Genomic DNA, 12812 nt, shown 5'->3' with positions numbered 1-12812 from the left:
AACAACGACGACGACGATGAAGAAGACATCAATTCTACTTTTAGCCATTGCAGTAATATGTAATTGTAATGCTGAAGTCACAGTACGAGTGAGAGATGCATACTTTACTGGTAAAGACTCAACCTTTATACCTACACAGTATTTAAGTAGGTTTCGTTAATTTATGTTCTGCAAAAACTTCATACACAAATAAATAAACTAATAATCATTCTAATAAACCTCCTATATTGATTGCCCAGGCAGTGTGATGGTGTAATGGTTAAGGTGCCTGCTCTTTAGGTTGAATTAACTGGGATCGAATGCATTGTTTTTTCTGAGTTTGCGAGTATCTGTATCCGTGTTTGTGCGTATTTTTATATAAACTTTATTTTTTATTATATATTTATATAGGATTAGAACTGTCAGAAATTAATTATTAATTAATTATTAATGAAATTTACAGCATGTTCCGCGTTAGTTAACATCCTATTTATTTTTTAAATTTTTCTAACGGCAGATCGTCAAGTTTCTTGAGTTTAAAACGAAAATTTTCATTTATAATTAGCACGATAGAACATTTAAGCATGATAGAACAAAAAGGATTTTTTTTTTGGTATTCCTAAACCCACATCGGTATTCGAATTGATACTTTGTGTATGTGGCCAAATACTCAAGTGTACGTATGTACTGTTTCTCTACTTTGTTGATTCGTTTTTTGTTCAACTTCGGGCGATATGACGTTTTTTCTATTACTAATTTTAGTCGTTATCACAAATTCGACACGGCTAGTCGTAAATTATAGTTGTGTGAGGTGTAATGTGTTATACCTCTTAAAAATGTGAAATGACGCTCTGATGTATCAATGCTTACTAAGTGTGTATACCTAAATGTTGACTTAACACTAGATAAACTTCATTGTATGTGTTTGTGAGGTGTGTATGTGTTTGTGAGGTGTGTATGTTTGTGTGTGTTTGTGTGGTGTGTGTTTGTGATTGTGAAGTGTGTGCGTGTTTGTAGGAGTCTGAGGATGATAAATTATAAATTTTTGATAAATTATTCATAAGAATTCTTAGAATTATATCATTTTCATTATTGTGTGCCTTTCAAGGTCTTAATGTTAAACCCGCCAAGATTCTACACAACATGCCATTCTATTATGGCTTTTGATTTGGTCTTTATAGCTAGTTCCTCTTTGTGCATTTATATGTTTGGTTTTCAATCATTAAGCTGTCGAATTTTTAATCTATTCAAAAAATATTTCTTATTAATAATTATTTTATTTAAACGCACTTTTTTTTTACAATTGTGTATTAAATAAATTAAAAAATATTCAAATGAATCAACAATTAACACACACACTACACACACACACAAACACACACACTGTTTGGGAAATTAGATTTTTTGGCTGAAATATAAAACGATGTACATCTGTGCTTTTTCATTATCTGCTGAGAAAAATTCTATTTATATTTTGATGTAATCATAGTTCCCAACAAGACAAACATCATCATCATCATCATCATCATCATCATCATCATCATCATCATCATCATCATCATCATCATAATCTTCGAGTCTTAAGCAATTGTACTAGCGAGGTCTATCGGTGGTATGCTAATAATTTCCTTCTTCTCGACCCTAACAAATCTGAAATTATGGTCATTGGGACACATCAACAACTGTCGAGGTTTCAGCTCGAGGAAATGGACATAGCAGAGTCCACATTGCCCATCTCGGATGCGATCAAGTTGCTTGGGGTCACTTTTGACAGACATCTAAATTTTGATAAATACATATCAGAAATCGTCAGATCTTGCAATTATCACCTCTGCGCAATAAGACATATTAGACATATGATTACATGTGATGTTGCAGCTGCCCTTTGCAGATGTTTGATCCTTTCTAGATTAGATTACTGCAACTCCTTTTTGTATGGGGCCTCACGTGCATCTGTCAGAAAACTACAGACTATCCAAAATAAAACTGCTAGACTGATATTTAATAAACCTCCTCGTTTTAGTTCTTCCATTCTCTTTCCAAGGCTTCCAATTTCCGCTCGAATCATCTTCAAAATTGCAGTCCTTACCTTCAAAACCCTTTTATGAAAATCCCCAACATATCTATACGACCTCATATCCAGACATGAACATACTAGATCACTACGCAGCAGCTCAACAGGTTTCCTAAACATTCCCGTTGCCGGATCCCGCCTGGCTGGCCGCGGTTTTCGTCACGCTGCTCCGTATGTCTGGAATGCGTTACCTCCTGAGTTAAGACAATGTTCCTCGTTGAGTCTTTTCAAAAAGCGATTAAAGACTCATCTTTTTAACACGGGCTCCGGGCGTCTCTGAAGCAGCTGTGCGAATGGGCGCTTCATAAATGTTTATATTATTATCATCATCATCATCATCATCATCATCATCATTAGAAACAACTAAATAAACGATATACGCCATCTATCTAAGTATTATTGAATAACAAATGATCATAAATAGCTGACGTGCCAGTCCATTGTATGTCCTTCATTGGCGTGCCATACGCTGAGCCTTGGCAACCGAGTGACAGGTTTGAAGTGGGTACAGGAGAAATATTTTTATTATATATAACACTTTGTGTTATGATAGCTTTTTCTCATTTAAATTTAATTCAAGTAAGTTTTGTTTGTTTTCACGCTGCAAATTTTGTATGTATTAGTTTTTTTCTAATTCATTAAAGAAACATACCATCGCACGTTTGGATAATAATTAGATGTCTATGACTTTTAGACTTTTGGTAAATTATTTGAGACTAATAACTCTCCGATAAATATTTTTCCAAATGTAGAAAACGAGGCCTCTGGAAAAGATCATGGACACGAGAGCCACAGAGGAAAGCAAGCAAGCGTGCTTCCAAACCTCAGTAAACGTTTCAAGACAGTTTGAGGACTGCCTGTACTTGAATATTTTTGCACCGTTAAATGTTAGACTGCTTACATGAAATGACTTTTTATTGCAATTTGTTTAAAATTTAATTAAATTCTTTATTCATAATTATATGTCACAAAAAATTATTTAATTTATTTAGAAATTATTCTAGATTTTAATTTAAATAATCACTTTTTAACAAAATTATTATTGCCAGTTAAGTTTTAATCAAAAAACTATTTACCTAACTTTCATCATTTTTTTTCTAGAGAGACGGTAATCAAAACTTAGAAATCCGTGAGAAATACCCCGTGGTGTTTGTGATTCCTGGAGTCAGCCACACGAAGTTTGTAGTTGACCTGAATAACGGATGTTCTTTGAGCAGAGCAAAGTTGGTTGTCGTCACTGTGGGGTATAGGATGGGACCATTAGGTTAGGAAATTTTTTATTGATTAGCAAATTAGAAACAAGTGAATAAGTTTAAAAATGTGTTTTTACATTTTCAAATTCTTTTTTATTCCGGAGGGTTCTCTATTTGGTTAACTTTTGTTTAATTTAACTAAGCTATGATCCTAATGTTTAGACCTTTTTTGACAGAACACAAACTGTTTTTCATTGCCACAGAAATTAATCTTAATTAAAAATGTTTGAATGTTCGGCTGATGTATAATAAGAACTTTGTCATTTCTATCTTAACAACAAACAAGACATGCCACAAATTAAGGTTTTCTGGCATTGAATGACGAGGAATTCCCAGGTAATTATGGTCTGCACGATATTCGGGCCGCTTTAGATTGGGTTTTCCACAACATTGAATACTTTGGAGGACGGCAAAACCAAATCACCATTCTGGGACATGGCAGTGGTGCAGTCCAGGCTGCTATACTTATGACTGATACCAAATATTCAGGTTAGATGAAAATTTATTTTATTCAATTATTCATTTGTTATTCACATTCAGCATAAATACTGTTTTCCATTGCTCTGCTGTTCATTAATCAGTTGTTACGTTAATTAAATTTAAATATATTTTGTATTTTTTATAAACATCTGTAGATTAGACGGATTATTAGAAATTTAATTTTTTTAAAATTGAAAATTCAAAAATGTAAATTCATAAATCTCTTTAATTGTACTACAACTTGTTCATTTGCAATCTTATACCCTACTTTTAATACTGAAAAAAACAGGCATCATCCATGCTGGGATCTTTTTAAGTGGTTCCGTCACGTCCAAAACTGAGTACATAGATGATATAAAATACGATTACGAATCTAAAGTGCTGAACACACTTAAGGAAAATTTTGATTGCTTTGACGAAAAATGGAATTACAAAAGTTTGAAAGATTGTTTAAAAAAATACCAACCAGAGCATGTCAGTCATTTTTTAATTTTATTCCTTCACGAAAGTTTAGTTATGTTACGTGAAATATTAAATAGGCAACAGGAGATAATAATTATAGTTACTCAAAATTGATTTATTAACTTACATGTTTTTATTGAAAGTTCTACCATGGCAATATGTTGAAACTGGAGTTCTTGCCGAAGAAGGACAACATTTATTTCCCAGATTTAGTGGACAAAAGAATAATTGACGTGCCTATCTACATCGGAACTCTTGAGGACGAATTCGGTAGGGAAGTATCAATTGTCTAAATATCAATTTATTTTAAATAACACAAACAAGACTTTCTAATTTATTTCGGGCGTAGAAAACAGTAATTAAAATAGTTTGATAATAAACCATACATAGGAATAGTATTTCAAAAACAACTTTCAGTTCTGTAAAATACTCAGGTAGAGATAAAGAGCTGAGGTTGAACATGGATTATTTTTTGGAAGAGGCATTTGGAAATAATGACGTCATTGTTGATCGGGTTGTTGATCTGGTCAAGATTAAATATTTGGACAACTATAACGAGTCATTGAATAAAAACCAGGTACATTGATAAGACTTGATTCGTTTCTTAGTAATTTGGCACATAAATATAATAAAATTATAAATCATATAAATTTAGATTATTTTAAGTTTATATAAGTTTTTTCATTACGAATTGTCAATTTCAACTTTTGTTGGGGTAGCACTTTCAATTCAATTATTTGTATAAAATTTAATCAAAGATCCTGGGAGACTTGGCAATTTCTCTTCCAACTTTGCACCTGGCTGATAGCCTATCAGAACAGCATGATGTTTATTATTTCACTTTCAGCCATGTCAACATGTACCACGGATTCATCATGTCTTATTTATTCCCTAAAACACCGGAAGCGCCCGCCTTCGACCACCAGTACAACAGGAAATTATACCACGATGGGAAAATACACATGTGGGAAGGTCATGACAGATTTAGGAGCAGAGTACTTTCTAATTTGACCGTTTCCATTGCTTATGATAGGTATCAGTCAAGTTTAGTTACTATTTAGAGAATGAAAACAAATTTTTCTACTAATAATTTTGTCTAAACATCGATAGAGAACCAGCGAAAATAGACGGTGTTTATCCGAAGTGGCCCAAGTACGACGCATCTGAACAGAAATATCTCAGTATTAGTCCGAGAGGAATAGTTGCATCTGAAAAACCATTTCTTGACAAAAGATCATTTTGGGAGACTGCTGTGCCGACAGTCAAACAAAAATTGGTTCAGCAACAAAAAGACACAAAATGTTTCAAGAAGCTAGCCATAATATTAGCAGTTTGTTTGGGTGTTGTGGCAAGCATAGCTTTTGTTCTGGCAGCTGTAGCCATCTGGTACCACATCAAGGTAGGCCACTTGAAGGAAATTATCGATATGAATGCCCTAGCTAAATAGGTATCTTACCTAAAAGTCCGAAATTTGCTTTATTTATTTATTTGATTTGCAGTTTTATAGTAAATAGTCATAGTATAATAATTGATTTCAAATTTGCTGAAAATATTAGTGGTTTGTGAATATAGAAACTGATAGGCTAAAATTATTATTTTTCTCTAAGCAATTCAAACTAAATTATAAATTCACCGTTTATAATTTAAAAAAGTTTGAAACGTACTGAAAAACTAATATCTCTGCAAATATTTACTGAATATTTTTTCTCAGCTAGTTTCTACGTAATATTAGATTGTGAGTATAACGTTAAATTGCGTGGTTGTCTCTGAAGAAAATCTATTTTAAAGTACCGCTGCTTTACAATTTTTGTAAATTTTTCAAATGTTTTTAGCTTTATTAGAAACGCAAGGAACAAAAAAATATGGATCAAATTGTGTTTAATTATTTGAACGATAAAAATGTTCAACGCCTTTAATATATAGGTCATTTCAGAACGATTGTTTATAATACAAATATATTTTAGTGAGAAACATGTCAGACTATCTTTTGCTTGCTTTTTCTGAGTGTGCACATCTCTTGGAGTTCTGCTTTTTATGTGATGAAAAAACTGATTATAAAATAAAACAAATGTTTTGTTTTCCAGCAATTTTTCATACAAATTTTAAAAACTCAAGTGAGTAATAGTTATCTAATGTCAAAATTATCTAAAAGTTTTAAAAAATTTCATCGATTTAAAACAAATTTCAAAAAACAAGGAAAATTGGAAGAATTTTAAGTGTTAAAAACTATGGCCATAACTGGAAATACAAAACAACTATTCACTATAGAAACGGCTATCTATAAAAAAAAAACAGCTACGAAACAACAAACACAAAAAGCCTATTCATACCTAGTCAACATGGCAAGCACAAGAAACTATGAAACAACCAAACACACACACACACACTTATCGGAACTCACCTCATTAACAAGGAGTCTCAAATCACACAAAGGCATCATGGATGGCCTGCCGTGAGCGCACTGAAACGGAAGTTTACATTTCGTTAAATCATCCACTATTTGCTGTCTTTGGTCTTTCGATAGAGGATCTCCAAATTTTATAGCGCCTATTTTTATAGTTTTTAAATAAATTAGATAATACAAATCTATGAAGTATGCTGAAAAGTTGTAAAGTTAACCGTGGCAAGCCAATGAACATAAACGTTTAAATATCGTCTTTGGGATTTGGTTGTAACATCTTTTGGTTGCAATTAACTGGAAAAAAAGAAAAATGCTAAATAATAATTGTGAATATCACTCACAAAATTTTTAGGTAAATAAATTAATGTAATTAAAAAGTAAACGAATCACGTTGACATATTATAACACATCAGTTAAGTATCCCTTGTTATAAAGCAAATCAATCAATCAATCAATCAATCAATCAATCAATCAATCAATCAATCAATCAATCAATCAATCAATCAATCAATCAATCAATCAATCAATCAATCAATCAATCAATCAATCAATCAGTCAGTCAATCAATCAATCAATCAATCAATCAGTCAATCAGTCAATCAGTCAATCAATCAATCAATCAATCAATCAATTAGCTTATAAAGCACTATTTCCGCGATGTTCAACAGCGCTCCTCAATGAATTTTGAAAACAGATGGGTCTTGAGATCCGCTCTGAACTTCGCAAGTGATGGAGAAGTAGTCCGAGAAGTAGGTAGAGAGTTCCAAAGAAAAGGACCAGAACCAACATATTGTATTAATAATTTGAGATTGGACAAAAAATTTTAAATATTATTGATATAACGATTTGGTATTTGAGAAAAAATACAAAAGTCTAATAAAGTTAATCATACTTTATCAAACACACACACACACACACACACACACACACACACACACACACACACACGCATAAACACACACAAACACGCACATAAATAACTCACATGTGTTATCTCTATCAGCAGAGTCTGCCATGAAAATTGTGATTAAATATCAAATTAATAAGTTTTTTCGCAATACAACAAAAACTATTTAAAAATTAATTTTTATAATAAATAAAACAAAAATAAAAAGCAATGCAAAATTTATTTAAGATTAAACTTTAAAAAAAATATCTCTTAAAAATAAAGATGAAGCATACAGGTTTCAGAGGCAAGGCTAAAAATGAACGAAATCTCTACAATAACATGTAAATAAAAATTTAAACTTGAAACAATTTCAGCCGAACACAACAATAAAATTAAGAAAAATTCGACATAAAACCACTGCTTTTAATGTGAAATTTGTTAAAAGTTGAGTGATAAGCCAAACAAAAATATCCTCAAATTCGTCCATGCAAGGCCATTGACATGCTTACTTTAATTTCGTCACGTAAGTTGGGAAGATTGCCAGTGTAGCACAACGGGATGTTAGTTATTTTTACTTTCATAGTATTACTACTTTTATTATTGTTGTTGTTGTTGTTGTTGTTAGTGTTGTTGTTGTTGCTGTTGTTGTTGCTGTTGTTGTCATTGAGGTCGTTGTTGATGTTGTTGTCCTGTAACATCGAGACATATAAACCTTTGTTATTTAAACAAAACGTTTGAATGTAAGGGTAAGGTAAGGCATCGTCATCAATATCACCATTAGTATTCATCATCATTCCAATCATCATCCTCATCATTGTTGTCAGTCACAGTCAGAATTGTGAATCATCATCATCATCATCATCATCATCATATAGACCATCGTTTTCATCATAATCACAATATTTTACCTTTGTTCAGTTATCATCTTCATGACAACTAACACAATCTTCATCGTCATAAACATCATCAACATCATCATAAACATCATCATCATCAACATCATCATAAACATCACCATCATCAACATCATAAACATCATCATCGTCATCATCAACATCATCAACGTCATCGTGAACATCATCCTCACCATCATCATCGTCATCATCATCATCATCCTACCAACCCATTCGTTTGACAGATGAGTTTTTCAATTTAACAACATTAGCAACATCAGCTGCAACTTCCATTTGCATGTATGGAAATATTGGCCACGTTTTAATCTTCATCATCTTTTTCTCATTATCACCCTCAGCATCATCATCATCATCATCATCATCATCATCCTTACAATCATTATCAACACCGTGATCGTTACTATCACCGTGATCGTCATCATTGTTGTGGTGATGTTGGCAGCATTTTATATCTAAATAAGAGTGAATGAACAGCAGACAATTTATAGTAAATAGATTATGACGTCATCATCGTCGTCGTCATAATCGTCATTGCTTTTTTCGTGGTCATCACGTCATCATCACAGTCGATACCCTCCTCCTCATCATCCAAATCACCTCCATCACCACCATTAACTCAAACTCATCGCACCCATCTTCATCAATTGCATAATCACCTCTGATGAACCTCTCCAGTCGAATTCTTTCATCCGCGGCGTGTTGGTCGATCAAAACGATCAAACCTGTTTTTTAGTCGGTCAAACATTTTCTACCATCAATTAACGAAATATTGAATGAATTTAATATATAACCGAAGAATCATTTCAATATTTAGACATCATCTAATTTAACCATTTAGTAGCAGAAACTACCAATGGAACTTTCAAAAAAAAACTATATATGCTGAAATATAAATCTTGAACAAAATCATTCATAAGATGATCATTCCAATGATAATACAGTCAGAAACAAACCTTCCATTGCATGGCGGCCACTGACGCTACAAGCCAAAAATTTGTTGTCTACCTGCCCGATTACCTAAACGGAATTGAAATTTTGTAAAAAAAATCTCTTGCTTAGTTTTCAATTTTCAAAAGCACTCTATAGAAAAAATTGAGCTGATATATGAAATTTGTGAGTTAAAATTTATAACTAGTGGTTGAAATTTTCAGAATTGTGGATTGAAATATAAAATTTTTGTTGATTGAAACCAAAAATTAATAACAGGAGTTAGATAATTTGTGAAATGAGTGACCGAATTAATGGACTAAATAACAAAACTTTTTGAACTGAATTATTAAATTCGTAAATTAAATTAAAATTTTTCTGTTCTTCACAATGAAGACTTGATGGCCTAGAGGTATCTACGCTCGCCTGGTCCAGGTGCGCAACGAGTTGCAACTTGAACTTATGAAACTTAGTTTTAGGTGACCATTACTGCGCTAAAAATGTTGTAAACTTCTGATTTAATTGCATTAGGCATGTTTGGCAATTGATTTGTTTAGTATAGATTAGGTTCCTACACAATTGATTTCAACTTGGCGAGTTTTGATAGAAAAATAAATTCCATTAAGTCGAAAACTATTCATAAATTTATACAAATACAAAAAATTTCGAAAGAATCCACCTTCAAATAGTTGAAAACATCTTTTTCAAAAACATAGCCACGTTGATTCGAAGCGTTATAAACGTTGTTGTAGCCATTGTAGTTGCCACACAAACCGCTGATGAAGCTGGGGGCCATGAGAGTTTCTTTGCAGGAGGTAGGAAGCTATATTGTTGCGAATGTTGGATGTTGGAAAGCTTTACTCTACATGATGATGTGATCGATTTATGTTATATGACACTATCGTCTTAGCAATAAGAAGTAAAGACATCATGAGTAAAAATGGGTACCTATATAGAGTAAAATAAACGACTAGTTGCAATACAATAAGAGATATAGTTCTATATTTAATATATAGTATTACTACTTTTTACTATATTACTATTTACTATATTATGATAGCTATGAGAAAAGCAATAATCGTTATTTTTTTTTCGTCAAACAACTTGGACATAGAGAAAAGTTGATGGAATTTCGTTTCAATTTAAAAAAAATTATGACCAACTAATAACAATGTAGTTGATCTTATTAAAATTATCAGTTGTTTAATATTTTAATTTTTATAAACAAATTCCTAACTTGTACACTCTTTGGTATGTTATCAACTCTAGAAAATTCATTGGCTCCGTCCAAACCAACATCATCGCTATTATCAACATCTTCATATTTATCATTACGATTAGAACTATAATTATAAACGTTATTATCCGTAAAATGATTATGATTAGCATTGTGATTTGTAATTTTTCTAAGGCTATCACCAGCTATTGAGAGTTTAATTTTTTTATTATAATTGGAGAGGGTATGGTAGGGTAGGTAGTCAAAGCTGCCAAAGTCATGTTTTATCATATGCTGAGAAGAGTTATTGCACAGTAATTTTACTAAACCGACTACGCTTTCTTCAGCTGCAGTATTATCGTTATCACCATTATTACTATTATTATTATTATTTCTATTATTATTATTATTATTATTATTATTAGTAGTAGTAGTAGTAGTAGTAGCAGTAGTAGTAAAAGTAGTAGTAGTAGTAGTAGTAGTAGTAGTAGTAGCAGCAGCAGTAGTAGTAGTAGTAGAAGTTGTAGTTGTAGTAATGGTAGAAACTGTAGTGAATAAAGCAGTAGTTACAGAAGTAGCGGCAACAGTAGAAAGCGTCTTAGTGGTCGTTATTTGAACATAAGGATTTTTAGTAACTTCATCAAAATTAATAATACTTTTTGGAATAGGATTGTTGGTATTGTAAATATTTGAATAACTAGCGGGGTAAGCTGAATTAGTTCTGTTAGAAGCGCTCAGAATTTTAGATTTGTCATCTGAATTGTAAAAAGTATCCCTTGTTGAGTTTTCTACTGAGAAACGTTCGCCGAAAGTAGGAAAATGGTACTTTGTTGTTGCGAGTTGTTCTTGCAAACTATATGTAAATTGATTGCTATTTAGTGAATGTGTACCGTAGGATGAGGTGTTTAAAGAGGTAAGTGATGAATTGTAAGGATTTGATGAAAGGTATAGACGCGATGTTGTTGTTATTTGTTTAGTCGACGTAGTTGATGTTATCAATGTTCTAGTTGCTGAGGTTGTTGATATCATTAATCCTTTAGTTGATAAAGTAGTTGGTTGCATTAGTTTAGTTGTCGTAAATTTGAACAATGTTGGTGCTGATGATGTTAAAGTTGATATCTGCACATTTGAAGCTGCTGGTATTGTTGCCGTCATCGTCGTTTTTGTAGATAGAATAGGTGTTACACCAGATGAAATTTCGAGTCCTGATGTTCTTACTGAGTCCTTTTTGAAATTTGATTTACTTATGAACAATTTTGGCTTTCGTAGCGAGAAATTATTTGACGAAGTTAACAATTTTGAAAGACCGACGACTGGTTTATTATTCAAAATTGTTGTTGTTATTGGTGTGGTTAATACCGTGGTGTCAGTTGCTTTTGGCGCAGAAAGTGAACTTTTTGGTGACGATGACGAAAATGACCTTGAACAATAAGATGGTGAAAGTGAGTGAATGAGTGAAGTAGTGTGGAATTGTTGTGTTGGCGTCATTATCAGAGATGATGACGAAAGCAGTGATGTCGGTGATAAAGGTGTTAAAGACTTTGAGGATGATAACCCTTTTGATAATGATGACGATGTTAATGATAATGGTACTGAGTTGAAATGTCCACTAGCTTTCAACACATACTCTTCTTTATAGTCATAAACATCTTTGAATTCGTTATCATCACCATTTTTATTATAAAAATTGTTATTGTTTTTGTGTAAATTAGCTAAAAAACCCCTTTCAATCAATTTCTTCAAGGATGTGAATGGATATGTTTTAAAGTCAAGGACATTGTTTGCTGGTTTTGCATAATGGTTACTAGGATTCTCATCGATAGTGTTATAATTATCGTTATTGCAACAATCATAATTATCTTTATCATCATCTTCATTATTATCACTGGACTCTCCGCCGTCATATTTTGTTTCAATCATTCCTATTAGCTTATCGGCCGCATGATTCAAATTCGAGATATCTGAAAATGGCGAGTATGCCACTTCTTTCATTGAATTCAATGCTGACGATTGGAACGTTGATTTCATATCCGCGAATGTATTTTTTAAACATTTTCTGAATAAATTCGATAGATATGGAATGAAACTGTTAAATTGTTCACTGAATATGAGATGATTGTCGAATTTTTTGCATCGGATTGTGAAATTTAAAACGTATGATATTTGAATGTTTTTTATTCGATCATACTGTTTTTCGTAAATTTCTGAATCAGATTT

General features: G+C 32.2%; 1 protein-coding gene across 1 annotated transcript; it reads left to right on the top strand.

Moving 5' to 3' along the window:
• Positions 1-3277: 3277 nt before the first annotated feature.
• Positions 3278-3752, top strand: HELRODRAFT_127658 (hypothetical protein; the record flags this gene model as incomplete). Its single annotated transcript, XM_009025944.1, has 2 exons — positions 3278-3317; positions 3610-3752. Coding segments are annotated over 2 exons (183 nt in total), but the record flags the coding sequence as incomplete, so codon positions are not given.
• Positions 3753-12812: the final 9060 nt, after the last annotated feature.

The sequence above is a fragment of the Helobdella robusta genome (assembly GCF_000326865.2).
Source record: "Helobdella robusta unplaced genomic scaffold HELROscaffold_44, whole genome shotgun sequence".
NCBI classification, from domain to species: domain Eukaryota; kingdom Metazoa; phylum Annelida; class Clitellata; order Rhynchobdellida; family Glossiphoniidae; genus Helobdella; species Helobdella robusta.
Note: the sequence above shows the minus strand (reverse complement) of the source record. Positions and strands in the feature narration are given on the sequence as shown.